General features: G+C 40.6%; 1 protein-coding gene across 1 annotated transcript in view; it reads right to left on the bottom strand.

Annotated features, from left to right (window-relative positions):
- The window catches only part of mdn1 (midasin AAA ATPase 1), a 174473-nt gene that overhangs the window by 136242 nt on the left and 20255 nt on the right, over nt 1-17976 (bottom strand). The window contains exons 13-20 of the mRNA XM_048530338.2: nt 14716-14828; nt 11786-11934; nt 10396-10456; nt 7252-7463; nt 6458-6561; nt 4156-4300; nt 3631-3727; nt 1022-1135 (exon numbers count right to left, since the gene is read on the bottom strand). Coding sequence (XP_048386295.2) covers nt 1022-1135; nt 3631-3727; nt 4156-4300; nt 6458-6561; nt 7252-7463; nt 10396-10456; nt 11786-11934; nt 14716-14828 — 995 coding nt within the window. The remainder of the gene's footprint in view (nt 1-1021; nt 1136-3630; nt 3728-4155; nt 4301-6457; nt 6562-7251; nt 7464-10395; nt 10457-11785; nt 11935-14715; nt 14829-17976) is intronic.

Genomic DNA, 17976 nt, shown 5'->3' on the forward strand with positions numbered 1-17976 from the left:
TTGTGCTTTAAGAATATTAAAGAACATAAGAACTATGAGCAGGAGTAAAACCTAATAAAGACAGACATACCTTCAGAGGAAGATACATGTGAAACAGAGTGATATTTACATGAAGGCTATCCAACTAATCCCTTTAATATGCCGCAACACGTATCAAATGTGCATCTTTGTGCTCCGTATATTTATCTGGCCCCTCCCTCAAGCCTGCCCCGCCATTTAATAAGATCATGGCTGATCTTTGAGACTCAGCTCCACATACCCACCCACTCACTACAACCGTTAATTCCTTTACTGTTCAAAAATTTATCTAGCCTTGCCTTAAAAACATTCAGCGAGGTAGCTTCAACCACTTGACTGGGCAGGGAGTTCCACAGATTCATGACCCTTTGGGTGAAGAAGTTCCTCCTGACCTCAGAGCTCCATCTGTTTCCCTTTATTTTGAGGTGATGCCCTCCAGTCCTAGGTTCACCTGCTAGCGGAAACAACCTCCCTGCTTCCACTTGATCTATTCCCTTCATAATCTTATATATTTCTAGAAGATCTCTCCTCATTCTTCGGAGAAAAAAAGTTTTTATAAAAGCCAGCACTGACATCAGCACAGAAAACAAGCCGATGAGATGTCCTTTCATAGTTGACCGGTTTACCAATTACAACACTGCAGTGTAGAAATAAGGATGTTTGTCATGGGACTTAACAGACTCAAGGACTGAACCTTGAAGCAGCAGAAGCCAAATCGTTAACAACTGAATTGAGGCAGGAACTGGAAAGAGCACATCAAGGAGGAACATAGGAACAATACCATTGATATCTCTCTTTATCATTACAACAAAGTGACTGCTGTAAAGAAAAAAATTGCAACCAGAGCGGCATAGACAAAATATTGCCACCACCCTCATGTAAATTCAAATAGAAAATAGTACCGAAAATTATCTACACTGCTAACACTTACTTCTCTTCCACCTCACCCAACACTGCGCATACTTCAAAACATCTACACACAGAATCACCAAATTATTCTTACTCGATGATGCCTTGAATAGTTTTCTTGCTGACACTTAATCCTTTTAGGTAATCAGATATGAGGATTCGGAGGTCTCCTTCATCTTCTAGCTCCTCGACATACAGCTCTGTGAACCTGTCAGTATAGAAGTCAGTTAAAAATATTAGCACAGTGAAGACATTAACATTAAATATGTACTGGGGATAGCTAAAATGAGGCCAAAAATTAAAACTGGTAACATGGCAGTCTACAGACAATCACACATCACACTGGTCAGTACAACAAGCAATTCAAGAGGCAAACGCGAGGTTCGATTCCATTACATCATTACAAGGACTTGCATAGAGGAGTAAAGATGTCTTACTATAATTGTATAAAAAGCTTTACTGAAATTGCACTTGGAGCACAGATTTCCACTTCTTACTCAAGGAAAGACATACTTGCCGTACAGGGAGTGCAAAGGTTCACTAGCACAATTATTCGGATGGAGCGAATGATGTATGCATAAAGGTTAAATAGACTAAGTCTATAAGCAGTCTTGAGTTTATATGAATGGGAAGTGAATCAAACTCTTGCAATTTATTGGATCAGCTGGGAAAATGCAGGAAGGATGTTATTCCCTACTTAGGGGGAGGGGGTTCTAGACCAAGGGGACAGAGAGTCAGAACATGCAACAGATGTTTCAGGACTCGAGAAAACAACGAAGGAATTTCTTCACTCAGTGATAAATCTTTGGAGTTCTCTGTCCCAGAGGGCTGTGAAGGTCCAGTTGTTAAGTATATTCAAGGTCATATGGATATATGGTTTAACTGATTTTAAACCCAAGGATGATGATAACATTTTTTTGTAAAAAATGAATATGACCAATACCATCATTGAGTAATAGCAGGTAAATAGCATTATCATGAAGACTGCCCACTGATCATTTGTGATAAAGTCCTTTTCCATTCAAAACTCCGACAAACCAAATTCAGAGAAACATGTGCAGGAAAGAAACAAAACTCAACACTTGCACAGTGCAAACTTGACAGATAATTCACAAGAAACAAAGACAAGTCCTAGAAAGGCAATTAGTTTAACATACACAATAAATAAAATTATATTCTTCAGTCAGTGTTCATAAGGCTAAACACCCTCGATAGCTGGTATGAAAGCCAAAACTTAGAGAGCAAGCATGGCAAATTCCTAGCTCATACAGTTCATGTAACAACTACAAATGAATAGGTTCAATTTCCTAAGTTTCAGAAATCATTTAACATAACATCTCAGGACATTTTTAAAAACAGGCTAACATTTGGAAAATAGAAATGTATTAATCTGTATATGAATCTCCAGAAGATGGTCTATGTCTTAGGTTGACATTTCAACACAGTGGTGAGGGAGCACTGCAATTAAAACTGTTCCTTCCTTTAATGGGTCGAAAACTGCAGTACATGCCTTATGCTGAATTAGGCACACAAAATCCCATGGCACCAAAGAATGCTTTTAACATGAAGAGAAACCAATTCCTCACCCAAGGTTGAGCTGTGTAAGCACACAAACGCAGAAACAGAGTAACGAGTAACTTCTCTCTTAACTATGCATGTTGGGTAAAAGGCTCTGCATTCTGAAAAGGATAGTGGTTCAACAAAACTTGCTGCTGCTTCAGGCTGACCAACATACTGCCTTCATTTGAATCGGGAAGGAAAACATAGGGCAAGAACAATGAAAAGCACCAGTGATCCCAAATCAGGGAAAAGGTGTCAAAAGCAGTACCTTTGCAACAGGTTGCATCCCACAATAAGAAAGTGGCAAATCGGGTCCTCATCAAGGGTGCAGAAATAACTTCATTATTTAGTTTAAGGAAATGACAAAGATGATTAATGAGGATTCGACAGTGGGTGAATGCAAACCACGTAACATGATGCAAAAACAGAGATTGCTAGAAACGCTCAGCAGGTCTGGCAGCATCTTTGAAGTTAATTTTTAGGTTGAGTGACCCGACCTCAGAACCATGTAATGTGTTAGTAGGTCTGAGAATGGGTGAGAATGGTTTGTCTGTGCTAAAAGAAAACCATGTCATGACAGGGCTATGGCAGGATTTGAACCTGGGTCCCCCGAATGTTACCAAGGTCTCTGGATTAACAATTTGAAAATAATACCATGCGGCCATAGCCACCCACTATTAGCTATAAGAAAAGGTTGGACAGACTAGGATTACTTTTGCTCAAGTGTCAGAGGCCGAGGAGTGAACTATTAGGTGTGGATAAAAATTACGAGGAATGAATGAGGTCAATAGTTTGTGGAGTCTTTCTCCCCAGGTGAGAATGTCAAATACTTGGGTACATAGGTTTAAGGGTTGAGAGTGGGGGGTGGCTTTACAAGGAGATACCCAAGGGTAGTTGTTCTTTTTTAAAATCACACAGACGGTGGAAGGTGCCTGGAATGCACTGCGAGGAAAGGTAATATAAACAGATATGTTTGCAAAGTTAAGAGGCATTTAGACAGACACATGAACAGGCAGGGAATAGATGAATGCAGACCATGTCCAGGCAGATGGGATTAGTTTTGAATGACATCATGGTGCAGACATGATGGGTGGAAGGGCCTGTTCCTGTGCTATACTGTTCTCTGTATTAGATTTTAGTTACCGGTTTCTTATGCCTGGTGGTAAGTTTTTCTTTCCCACATCTGTTGCTGGATTCATGCATGCAAATAAACGAAACTCTGGGTCACGGTGTATAGGTTCTGCAACAGGATAAACCAAGTTAGAAAATCTCATTGTTTTACTGTCAACAATTACATGGAACATAGAACATAGAACATTACAGCACAGTACAGGCCCTTTGGCCCTCGATGTTGTGCCGACCTGTCATACCGATCTCAAGCCCATCTAACCTACACTATTCCATGTACGTCCATATGCTTATTACATGGAAAAGAATTTTGTTTTTGTGCAAAGCAGTTACCCAAACACAAATTACCGCATTTTCCAGAACATAAAATCATCATCAGCCTAGTGCAAAATTCTACATTAAACTGCAGATTAGGTTATGGAAAAGTAGTGGCATGTGTGTTGAGATTAAAAAGGTAACCTGTAAGAGTTACTTGAGAAATAACTACATAAAAAGAAATATTACAGATAATGTTGGATACAATGACAATAGCTCCTGTACCGGTATCTCCCCGATCCAGCAGCACGACTGAGCTTGTATTCCTTTCCAATAGTCCACTCAGACATTCCAGAGTCTCTGCTGAAGCCAAATTGATCTCATCCAACAAGATCCATTCTCCTCTCTTCACAGCCTGTGCTAGCGTACCCTAGTGAAACAAAAAATAACTGTCAATAGAATGGTAGCAAAGAAAATCTGTGATCTATCTCAGAGTGACTAATTTCAATTAAGTGAAAAATTGGAGTACCAGTTAAGTTCAGAACCTCTAATTTCAGACTAAGAAAAACAATTAGATTCTTCAAACCTGATAACTATTGAGCGGTCCTTGCTGGATACTGCAAGCATGGGTGTTAAATGAAAATAGATTCATATTCAGCTATAATACTTTTCTTGCTTCTCCCAGAGTCAAAATAACCTATGTTCATATGCTGAGGAAGGTGGGGTTCGATTTTGATACAAGTATTCATAACGGAGGCTGTACAGCTTCCACTGGTTGATACATTGATAAGAAACATCATATGAAATTTTGATATGCACTAATATCAAAGGGAAAATTAGCCACAGATTTTGTGTACTGCATCAGTCAAATAGAGGCCACTATCACCACTAATTACAAAGTGGCCAACCATAATTTTGCAGATATAAAATTTAAAACAGGAAAGTTACAGAAGACTGTGGAGAAACAGCAGGGAAAATGCAAAACCTAAACAGCAATCTACTTGCAATTAAAGATAAGCCAGCTTTGCATTCTGAACAGTAAAGCTCAATGATTCACCAAATGACTCCTGCAGCTAGACAGTAATTTTACTCTGGATTTTCTCAGCTTTTGCTGTTCTGCTGACTTCTGCATTAAACTGGTCACTTTAACTTTGAAGAGGAGAAATCTCATATCTTGAGACAATCAGGAATATGGCCTAAAAACTACTACAGTCAGGAACCCACGAACACTGATCACCAAATCAAGGAGGAGTACTTTAGGCAAGAATGATAAGACCATTGACTTCATTATACAGAAATCTGACAGCAACTTCAGGCACTGCAGTTGTGCAGCTACATGTGAAAATCTTCAAGTTGTTCTGATACTGCAAACTGTACCATCTTCAAATATAGGCAAGTCATGTTCAGCTGAACAGAACTTTAGTGAGGCCACATTTGGCGGCTGCCACAATACCAGAAGGATGTGGTGGCTTTGGAGAGGGTTCAAAAAAGGTTTACCAGGATGTTGCATGGTTTGGAGGGTGTCAGCTATGACAAGAAGTTGGACGAACCTGGTTGACTTTCACTTGAATGTCACAGGTTGAGGGGTGAACTGATGGAAGTTTATAAAATTATGAGAGGCATAGATAGAGTAGATACTCAGAGACTTTTTCTCAGGGTAGAAATGTACATTACTAGTTGGTGCAGGTTTAAAAAGTAAAAGGGGAAATGTTTAAAAGGAGATGCAAAAGACAATTTTTCTTCCCCTGCGCAGGGTGGTAAGTGTCTGGAATGCACGATCAGAAGTTGTAGAAGCAGATACTAAACCGCAACGTTCTTGACAGATACATGAATAGACAGGGAATTGAGGGATACAGGCATTGTCGAGGCAAGAAGTTTTGTCGTTTAGAACTGCATCATGTGTCAGCTGGCTGGTTAGTACAGCTTTCTCCTGTGCTGTATTGTTTTTTGTTCACAATTTCATATTTTTTGGTATGTCAGCCGAGTCTTATTTATACAGATTCTAAAGGTTAAAAAATTAGCAAATTGATGTTATTTTTCTTCTTCATCTCTAATATATGTTATTACATTCAATTCCTGCTTCAGGCTCAGCACTATACATCAAAAATTCTTCAATTGTTTTACTTTAGAAGGGCATTTCAAACTCCTATTTGCAGCAAGTATGGAAGCAGGGCATTCAACCCATCAAGTCCACACTTACCCTCCGAAAAGCATCCTACCCAGTGCCTCCCTCCTATCCTCTCTCTCTGTAACCCTGCATTTCTCATGGCTAATCCGTCTAACCTGCACATCTTTGGACTGTGGGAGGAAACTGGAGACACAGAGGAAACCCACGCAGACAGAGGGAGAATGAGCAAACTCTGCACAGTCACCCAAGGGTGGTCTCAAACCCATGTCCCTGGCACTACGAGGCAGCAGTGCTAACTGAGCCACTGTTGAGAAAAAGTCTGTAGAAAATCCATTCAGCAGAGGCAAGTCTAATCAGTAGCAGAAGGCACTCATTGGTTCCTCATGCAAATATCTGGCTCAGTACATAAATTAAATCTTCGAGTTATTGTGCGCATTGTCAATCATTTTCACACCTTACCTCCACAAAGGCAAATATCAATGCTGATTCAGCTCGTTTCATTTGCTGCTGAGCCTGGGTCAGGCGTAGACCAAGTAATTCCCATTTATCTTTCAGCCAGCCTTCTGAGATAAAACATAACAGTGTTTAAAAGAAAACAAGAAATTTGTAAATTTGAAGAGTCTAATTCCAACAGCTTCTGCAAATGTGAATCATATAGATATCAGCAAATGAACCAAGTTTTAATTGTTTTGTTTATTTCCTTGCTTTTTTCTTCCTGCCAAATATCTCCTCAATTCGCACTTTCCTTCTGTCTCTTCTTTGCGCAGGATTTGACATTGAATGCATCATTCAATATTCCTGTTTAATTTGCAATGCTTTCATCTCATTGGTATATGGGATACTTTGTTCCATTGTACACCGAGGACTCTATTGTCCTTGCTGCATTAGTATCAGCTCAAAAAATATCGTAGGCCAAAAAAAGTTTCAATGTCAAATCCCACATATATTTACCATGACAAAAGTAACTCAATCTACTTGTCACTTTGGGTCAATTTTGCTTACAGTTAAAGCAGTTTTCAATAATAAAATTTAACACAAACTAAAACGATAGACCAGGGGCATCACAGTTTGAAGGGAACAAAGTACATTTCAGAAATACTTTTCATCCTTTGTGCCTTTGAAATTATATCTTATTAGAGTAAACAGGGACAAGTCAACCAGATCAGCTCTTTTCCTATTCCCTCCTGAAGATACAACAAAAATTACATACAAGTTTAAAATTAATCTTTTTAAAATAATGAAAAGTTTCTCACTGTCTTCTTTAGATTTTAGCTCTTTATTGATGGCTGTTTTATAGACATGCAGCATGAGTCGGAGTAAATCCTGCCAGCGCTTCTGTTTACAACACGTTTGAACATGGCCCAAGAAAGTAATATTCTGCTTCCTAGAGTACGTCTGAATGAAAAGCTCTTCAAATGCTTCTCGCAAAGGCAGCATAAGTAGTTTACGGTCCACAGGCTTGTACCTGAATACAAATCCCAGATGTTAGTTAAATAGTCAAGTTACCAAACACTAATACTACACTGTTAACACATGAGTAACAGAGGTTTCACTTTGCCCCTGCCCCACATCTGAAAACACTTCTTAAAAAATTTTCATAAGAGTGAGTGACAGTGGGTAGGCCAGCATTGATTACATATCTCAATTGCCTTGGTGATGAGCTGCCCTCTTGAACTGGGGTGAAGGGACACCCACAGTGCTGTTAGGAAGGGAGGTCCAAAATTTTGACCCACTGAAATTGAAACAAACAATCACAATTTTGATCCAAGACAGGATGGTTTATGATCTGGAGGGCAACTTGGAGAAGGTGATGTTCTCATGTATCTGTTGCACTCATTCTTTGAGGTGGCAGAGGTTGTGGGTTTGGAAAGAGCTAAAGTAGCCTCGACTACATGTGCCCAGCTTTGGGAGCATTTCAACAAGAGGTTAGTTGGACAAATTGTGAAATTTCAATTTCATTGAAGAAGTTTAATTCTCACTGACTTTTCACCTCATGTCTCCTACTTCCACAAGAATGGGTCAAAACAATGAAACAAAGAAACCTACAGCACAGGAACAGGCCCTTCGGCCCTCCAAGCCTGCGCTGATTAAGATCCTCTGTCTAACCTGGCATCTATTTTTTAAACGGTCTGTGTCCATTTGCTCCCTGCCCAAATATATTTTAAAAGACGCTAACGTGTCTGCGTCTACCACCTCCAATGGCAACGCGTTCCAGGCGCCCACCACCCTCTGTGTAAAGAACTTTCCACGCATATCTCCCTCAAACTTTCCTCCTCTCACTTTGAACTCATGACCCCTAGTAATTGAGTCCCCCACTCTGGGAAAAAGCTTCTTGCTATCCACCCTGTCTATACCCCTCATGATTTTGTAGACCTCAATCAGGTCCCCCCCTCAATCTCCGTCCTTCTAATGAAAATAATCCTAATCTATTCAACCTCGCTTCAAAGCTAGCACCCTCATACCAGGCAACATCCTGATGAACTTCCTCTGCACCCTCTCCAAAGCATCCACATCCTTTTGGTAATGTGGCGATCAGAACTGTACACAGTACTCCAAATGTGGCCGAACCAAAGTCCTATACAACTGCAACATGATCTGCCAACTCTTGTACTCAATACCCCGCCCAATGAAGGAAAGCATGCCATATGCCTTCTTGACCACCCTATTGACCTGCGTTGTCACCTTCAGGGAACAATGGACCTGAACACCCAGTTCTCTCTGTTCAGCAATTTTCCCTAGGACTTTTCCATTTACTGTATAGTTCGCCCTTGAATTTGATCTTCCAAAATGCATCACCTCGCATTTGCCCGGATTGAACTCCATCTGCCTTTATCTGCCCAACTCTCCAGTGTATCTATATTCTGCTGTAATTTCTGACAGTCCCCTTCACTATCAGCTACTCCACCAATCTTAGTGTCATCATCAAACTTGCTGATCAGACCACTTACACCTTCCTCCAGATCATTTACATATATCACAAACAACGGTGGTCCCAGCACAGATCCCTGCGGAACACCACTGATCACAGGTCTCCAACTTGAGAAACTCCCTTCTACTACTACCACCCTCTGTCTCCTGTTGCCCAGCCAGTATTTTATAAATCTAGCTAGCACGCCCTGGACCCCATGTGACTTCACTTTCTCCATCAGCCTGCCATGGGGAACCTTATCAAACGCCTTACTGTGCCATGGGGAACCTTATCAAATGCCTTACTGTGAAGCCTTCTGTGAAAGACTGTCACCAGGAAGTACAAATTTAATCCCAGCGTTCATTTTATTTTCAAATGATGGCATATCTAGCATTTGCAGTATATCCCTAGTCCAACTGTTGGTTTTTAGAGCTTGGGATCATCAAGTCCAAATGATTTTCTCTCCCTTTTATCACCAGAAATACTTTGCAAACTTTGTGACTGAGGAACACAATAGAGAGAATCTGGGATTTGACAGTGCAATGAGAGGTGAAGGGATGATATTGGTAAAGATAGGAACAGAGCATGATCCTGAAGGTACTGCCTGGGAAAAAATGTCACATCTGGCAGCATTGGTTTGTGGCTGGAATGTTTGCTGGCTCCTAAACAAATGTTTCTCTGGTAGAAATGTGCATATTTTAAAATTACTGGCAGCAGCACAGATAGCAATTCAAAGAGTCAAGAGCCACGAATCAATTAAGGTATCAGGCTGCCTATTTAGAATGGAAGATCCACCATTATGCTCAGAATTCAAAATTTTCTGTAACAAGTGAAAGGAAGAGGGCAACTGTGTAGACACAGACATCTGTCACACTGTGTAAACTTAATGTTCTCAAAATTAAAACAGCTTTTTCTTGAGGCTTTTCCTTGACTGGTTAATGGATCAAAAATGAAAGGTGAAGTGTAACTCTTTATCAAGAACTTTCATTTCCAAAGCGGCTTCTGGCCAATACATATCAACAACATGCTCTGAAAACTCTGCTCACATTTCAACAGCTTTCAGAAATTGTACTACAGCAGCTGAGAAGATCGAAAACATCCACAAACAAAAAGTTTCTCTCTGCACCAAATCTTACAGATCCTTCACAGAATTTCAGGATCTAGAGCCACATCTTCACCAAAAATTAGCTGGTTCTTCTTTAGACCATAGTAATGAACTAAGTCCTATTGAAATCCATTCAATAGTTTGAGACATCTAGTTTACAGATCAACAAACAAGGCAAAAAAAGGTAATTTCTGCCCACCTTCAGTGGCAGAGGCAGTTACCCAGTTATTCCAATCTGTCAGCTTGGACATTAAAAATAAATCTAATTTAAAAAAGTGTAAAGAATGTGTCAAACAAAGGCAAAAAACGGTTGTCATGTAAACGTTCAGCTAATACTTCAGCTAACAGCTTCTCTCCATCAGAATTCTCAAGTTCAATACTCACCCTCCAAGCAAGTCTGCTGTGTCACTCTGTTGGTTCATATTTACTACCTTCAGTTTGTGACCTGAAACAAAATTCACAATAATACTTATACAAAAGAAATAATCACCGGATCATGGCAGTGTAGTGGTAAGGTCACTGGACTAGTAATCCACAGGCTAACATTCTGGGGACACTGATTTGAAACCCACCACGGCAGATGGTGACACTTGAATTCAATGTAAAAAGATAAGCTAGCAAACTATATTTCTACTGTTGACTGTTTTAAAAACTCGTTTGGTTTACTCAGATAACAAGGTGTAGAGCTAGATGAACAAAGTAGGCCAAGCAGCATCAGAAGAGCAGGAAAGCTGACATTTCGGGCCTAGACCCTTCTTCAGGCCGAGACCCTCATGTCTCATGTCCCTGAGGGAAAGAAATCTGCCATCTTTATCCATTCTGGTCTGTGTATGACTTCAGACCAATAGCAATGTGTTTGACTTAACTAGATGAGCAGTAAATGCTAACCCCACTAGTGACATCCACATCCTGTAAATAGATTTAAAAAAAAACAAATCAAACATCTATTGCCAACATATTGTCAAAATGCTGATATCAACCATGGTTTGTCATCGTTAGGCGAAACAAAAATTCATTAGATCCTAATTGTGAGGTAATCAATTGTCTGCTTCTGGAATTAAAGGACCATGCACTGTTCAGTGCTGTAAAAAAAACCTAACGTCAATACAGAGTGGCGCTGGAGGAACACAGCAGGTCAGGCAGTATCAGAAGAGGAAGAAAGTCGACATTTTGGGTTTACACTCTTCATCAGTACAAACTTTCCTGCTCCTCTGATGCTGTCTGACCTGCTGTGTTCCTCCAACTCCACACTGTATCGACTACAGCCTCTGCAGTTCTTGACATCTCCAAATGATTGCAAAAACCCAGCTTGTTTTAAGTATGTCCATAGTGGGTGGGTGGGCAGCATGCGACACTTCAAACAGTAATGCAGTTGACTCTCAAATGCTCTCTGGGCAATAAATGCTGACTTAGCCAGTGATGCCCACATCTCATGACTAAATTAAAAACAAAATAAAAGGATTTGTACAATTCTAAAACAAAGTGGGGAATTCAGCACAACCACAATCCAGTATTTTTATAAAGAAAAAAGCTTTGCAAGCAGTTTCTGAATCTTGACTGATATTTTTGCTTCTCTTCATACCCAGAGCACAGACGCCAAATGTACATACCTACTGCAAATCTGCCTAAGACCAGCTAAACAACTGCAGAATGGAGACACACCTCATTCAACAGTCAACTCAAACCATTATCATTTGACTGAACTGCTACACCATCATTGAAACTAACTCCATTAACAAGTCAAAATGCATTCAACAACTACCATTCTACCAACCTGTAATTCTGGCAAGGTACTGAACAGTAGAGGTTTTTCCAGTCCCTGTTTCACCAACCAACAGAACAGGCTCCTTTTTCCTTAGGCAAACAGCCAGTTGCTCCAGAAGCAGAGAGGAGGGCCGTGTTGCTGAAAATGTCTGAGTTTCCCTGCAAACAAAGTGCAAGGATTTCAGTATTCAAACAGCAAGGCATCCAGATTGCAGATATTCCTCACCAGTTTATCAAGTAAGAGGAGGTGAATGACCCTGCATAGAATCTTCTAGTTATAATTCAATAAGTTGCACAAAGCAGTCAAACTAAATAGAGCCTAAGGAGTATATCTGAATGGTACAGCATGAACATAAAATTATTCAAAAAAGTCAGATGTAAACACAATCCGATTAGTCCCTAACAAGATCACAAATGCACTGAGGAGAAGCAAATAAAAAAGCGCTGGAAAACTCAGCAGGTCTGGCAGAAGCAGCAGAGAGAGAAACTGGGTTAACATTTCTCTTTGAAACATCGTCAACAGATCTAAAGAAAAATTAGCAATGTTATAGCTTTTAAGGCAGTGGAAGAAGGAAGAAGCAGGTAGAACAGAGAAGATCTGACACGGAGTGAAGGGAAAGAGAAAGTAAATAGCACATGTTCTTAACTCATACCAGATTTGAAACAAACGGTGTTTCTCTCCCAACAGATACCGCCAGACCTGCTTTCTCCAGGATGTGCCATGTTTATTTCAGAATTCCAGCATCCACAGCATTTTGCTTTTATTTGAAAAAAAAGCAACAGCCAAAAAAAGAGCGGTAACAGATACAGTGAAGAAGCATCACTTGTGTCCAAATGTACTGCTACAATGAAAACTATCTGTATCAACATGAAGGGATAAAGAATGAAACATGTTGAACCCAGTGAAACAAAGGATGGCACCTTAGCTCAGTGGTTAGCGCTGCAACCTCAGAGTGCCAGGGACCCGGGTCCAATTCCAGCCTCGGGTGACTGTATGTGTGGAGTTTGCACGTTCTCCCTGTATCTGCATGGGTTTCCTCTGGTTTCCTCCCACAGAGCAAAGATGTGCAGATTAGGTGAATTGGTTATGCTAAATTGCCCACTGCGTTCAGGGGTATGTGGCTAGGTGGATTAGCCATGGGAAATTACTGGAATAGGGTAGGGGTGTGGGTGGGATGCTCTTCGAAGGGGCGGTGTGGACTTGGTGGGCCAAATGGCCTGCTTCCACACCTGTAGGGTTTCGATTCTATAAAGCTGAAGGTAAAAGGCAAGCATAAATATCATACAAAACAAGATGGAGGCAAAAATTATGCTCAAAAATTGTTGCACTCAATGTTGAAGCCATAAGGCTGTAGGCTACAGAGTGAAAACAGGAGATGCTGTCCCTTCAGCTAACGTTGAGCTTCAGTGGTATTCTGTGGAAGGCCGTGAACAGCAAGGTCAAGTGAGAGCGAGATAACAAAGAAATCTGAAATGACAAACCCCGGGATGTGATGTAAACAGAACAAAGGTGTCTCGCAAAATAGGTACTAGTTTGGTCTCTCCAGTGTGGACGGAAACATATTATGAACTGAAAGAAGCAAAACTAACTCATTTTCACTTGGAAGTGTTTTTGAGGCCTTGGACAGTGAGAAAATCAAAGGGCAGATTTTGCATCTTTTATACTTGCACGTAAACAATCCATAAGTAGTGAAGGCGTTTTAGGGATGATAAAGGAATAATCTATGGTGTTGCAGAGGAAATGGCTCCTATTGAAAGGGGATGATGGGGAAGGTGTGTTTGATTGTGTCACCCCACCGAAGCTGGTGGAAATGCCCGAGGATGATCTGTTGAATAAAACTGCTTTTTTTTTGGGGGGTGGGGGCAGCGGTGTGGTCACAGTTGCAACTGGACGATATCATCAACTTAAAAAGTTAACTCTCTTTCTCTCCAAAAATGCTATCTGACTTACTGAGATTTTCCAGCTTTGTTTTGCACTTGGTTCCGATTTGAACTATCGGCTGTATTTTACTTTTATAAACAGTTTGCTTGTTTAAATTTTAATGAGAGAGCAGTTTAAATACTAAAGTAGCAGTACACAATGCACTGCTACCTGTTGTAAACTGGGTCAGGAACAGGATCGGATCTCTCAAGATCACTCTGCTGACCATACAAATTATCTTTGGTCTATTTATATCACTGTAAACATGTTTTGGAACACAAATAAAAAGGAAAATTACAGCTGTTAAATAAGCATATACATGTTTGTAGATAATAAAATGTGAGGCTGGATGAACACAGCAGGCCAAGCAGCATCTCAGGAGCACAAAAGCTGACGTTTCGGGCCTAGACCCTTCATCAGAGAGCATGTTTGTATTTCAGTTGAATGAAATAGGTACAAAAATCACAAAACCTTCACACTGCAATGATAAAACATTTGCAACATTCCAAAAATCAAGAAAAATGGATTTGCAATCTGCTAATTATGCCTTGAATTTTAGCTTGCCTATCAACATGCACCCCAGCTCCAACCACACAAGTCATTATGAGACAGTGCCAGGAGGCAGGAAAGTGACAAACCTATGGAGGAATTTGAAAAGCAAGGACGAGAAACTTAAAAATGAAATATGGCAGGAAGAGGAACGAATTAGGTAGAGGGAAGAATATTCCATTCTTCAAAATAATACAGTACCAATGGATCTTCTGACATCCAACAGAACTATCAGAATAGTAGGTGGTATCTTAAGGAACAGTCATTTGCAACTATTTCGTTACCCAATGGCTTCATTCTGCAAATACTGCATGACAAGTTGAGAGGTGGTTTCTATGACAATAGAGATTTGAATATAATATCATTAACATATATAAGAAATTAAACAGGGCTTCACAGTAGCAGCAGCAAAACAAATTTGACCAGGACGGACATGTTGAGAAGATATTCAATTTTAATATTACACTTACAACTGCAACAGGACAACATCACTCCTTTGCCGTGGGATAACAGCCCGTCCGACAGTCACTTCCACTTCACTCAACTCCACAGCAGGTTTACACAATCGGCAAAAGAACTCCACCTGCAAAACAAAGTAATATCAAATCATTATCTTTAAATAAACAAAACTGTAACAAACTTTAAATACTGCATAAAAACCAAAAGAACTGTGGATGGCGTAAATCAGGAACAAAAACAAAGTTGCTGGAAAAACTCAGCAGGTCTGGCAGCATCTGTGGAGGAGAAAACAGAGTTAATGTTTCAGATCCAGAGACCCTTCCTCAGAACAGTTACGAGTTCTGAGGAAGGGTCACCGGATCCGAAACGTTAACTCTGTTTTCTCTTTCACAGATGCTGCCAGGCCTCCTGAGCTTTTCCAGCAACTTTGTTCTTGTTCCATGTTTTAAATTCTGCACTTCAATATCAGCTATGCAAAGTAGAAGGGACAAAGTGATCATTGCAGGTTTGATCCACTCAATTTCAGCACATTGGAAGGATCCCAAAGCATCAGAGAAAGGTATTAAAGAAAATAAGATTTTAAAAAAAACAGTCCCATAAATGATGGACTTCAGTTACATGGATGTACTGAAAAAATTGAGCTTCATCTTCTCAAAAAGAAGTTGAAAAACAGATTCCATAAAAGGCATTCAAAATCACTGGGTGGGGCGAATAGACAGATGAATACAGAAAACAATCCCATGTGGTGGTGGAAGGGTTGTAAACTAAAAGCATTCAATAAAAATGGTAAATGATAAATGAGCCAGAGGAAACTTAAGGAAGAGCTTTCTTAAAAAGAGTGAAGATTAGGATATGGAATGCATCGTCGAGAACTGTGGTACAGACAGATTCATACTGTGCGTTTATGAGGCAAAACTGGATTGGTACCTGGACAGAAAACATTTGTTTGGATGCAGGCAAAGGACAGGTGACTGGAACTAGCTGAGATGCTCTTGCAGGTATCCAGCATGGATAACTTGGTTAGACAATAATACAGAATGGCAGGAATTTGAGTCCATTTGACATGGAATCAACTGCTGAGTTTTCTTAACTTGGTTCTGAAATCAGTAGACCAAGAAGAGGATTGCCGTGCACAATATAACATTAGTGATTAGGGTGAGAATCTGAAGCACAGGCTTCATTTTCCCAGAATCTGTCCTTTCTGGTACGCGACTGGGCACAGAAATTGTTGCAGGATGTATTATGTACTACAGTTTATTGCACACCAATTTCTTGTCCTTCCTAATACCTCATCATATTCTGTACAAACTATGCTCCAAATCTAAAGAGGGCAAACTGTCAATCATCTATTCCTACTTTTATGCAAGTCCAGTTTAACTACACATTTAAATCAACATACTTTAGAGTTTATAGAGAACATGGTTGATCTCAGGTGCCAAAACATTTGGTTTTGTGAAACCAGAGTACAGTTTAGCAGTGATAGCGGGAACTGCAGATGCTGGAGAATCCAAGATAATAAAATGTGAGGCTGGATGAACACAGCAGGCCCAGCAGCATCTCAGGAGCACAAAAGCTGACGTTTCGGGCCTCTCTGATGAAGGGTCTAGGCCCGAAACGTCAGCTTTTGCGCTCCTGAGATGCTGCTGGGCCTGCTGTGTTCATCCAGCCTCACATTTTATTATGTTACAGTTTAGCAGGTACACTTCACAAACTCAGCATTTATTTTAGTCCAATTAAGGTACAACCACAGACAGCATCCCATCCAGACCCATACCCCCAAACCTGTAACCCTGCATTTACTGTAGCTAATCCACCTAGCTTGCACATCCCTGGTCACTATAGGCAACTTAGCAACATCAAACCACCTAACCCACACATCTTTGGACTGTGGGAAGAAACCAGAGCACCCAGAGGAAACCCATGCAGACAAAGGGAGAACACGCAAACTCCACGCAGACGGTTGCCTGAGGCAGGAATTGTACCAGGTCCCAGGCAGTGTGGCAGCAGTGCTAACCACTGAGCTATCGTACCACCCCGCGAATGAACTAGGAGGAGCCAGAAACTAAAGGCCAGTAGGCAAAGGGAGAGAACAGACAGGGACAAAAAAAGACAGAAGTTGCTGGAAAAGCTCAGCAGGTCCGGCAGCATCTGCAAAGAGAAAATCAGAGTTAACATTTCAGGTCCAGTGACCCTTCCCCAGAACCTCAGGAAGAGTCAATGAACCCAAAAGTATAAATGTTTTGTGATTTTCTCTTCAGATGCTGCCAGATTTGCAGAGCTTTTCCAGCAGCTTCTGTTTTTGTTCCTGATTTACAGCTTCTGCAGTTCTTTTGGTTTTTAACAGACAGAGTGAGGTTACTGAGCACAGCAGGCCTGTCATTCTGATGTCTATTTGTTTTAAAAGTGATACCTACGACAAGGAAGGCAGATGTACTTAAGATAAACATATTAACCAAGCGCTATAATGTTGTGGGTATTACAAAGACTTGGTTGAGTGAGAGGAAAAAAAACTGCTAGCTTAACATTATGGGATTTAGATACTTAAACGGAGATTGAGAGAGATGTGAATTGCATTACTGATAGGGGAGATGTACTGAGGGAGGATGCCTGGAAAGCTCATCAAGAAAGGCCATATGTATAGAGTTCAGGAACAGGAAAGGTGCAATCAGTTTGATGGGGTTGCACTACAGGCCTGCCAAAAGCCAGTGGATGATAGAGGAACAGATTGTGGAAAAAAAATGTGAAAGCAATAGGGTTGTTGTGTTGAGTGGTTTTAACTTGCCTGATATAGACTGGGATGGTTTATTGAAACAATAACCCAACGAGGGAAAGCCGTAATAGATTTGGTATTGGGGCATGAGCCCAGCCAGGTGATGGAATTTTCAGGCGGGGCAGTATTTTGGGAACACTCACCATAAGTCTGCAAGTTTTAAGTTACTTATCCATAAGATTAAGAGCAGTCCTTGGGTGAAAGTACTAAACTGGGGAAAAGGCTAACTATGACATTTTTAGCCAGGAACTAGGAGAATGTAGACCAGGGGTGGCTGCTGGAGGGTAAATCAACATCTGGCATAGTAATGTTTTGAAGACCAATTGATTAGAGCTCAGGACCGATATGATCCTGTGAAAGAAAAGGTTGATAAGATTTGGGAGCCTTGGATGATGAGAAATTGTAAGTTTAGTGGAAAAGAAAAAGGAGGTATATGTAAGGTTGAGGAAACTGAAGCCACAAACAGCCTTCAAAGAATACAAAGACAACAGGAAAGAACTCA

This window comes from Stegostoma tigrinum, chromosome 4 (genome assembly GCF_030684315.1).
Source record: "Stegostoma tigrinum isolate sSteTig4 chromosome 4, sSteTig4.hap1, whole genome shotgun sequence".
In the NCBI taxonomy this organism is placed as follows: domain Eukaryota; kingdom Metazoa; phylum Chordata; class Chondrichthyes; order Orectolobiformes; family Stegostomatidae; genus Stegostoma; species Stegostoma tigrinum.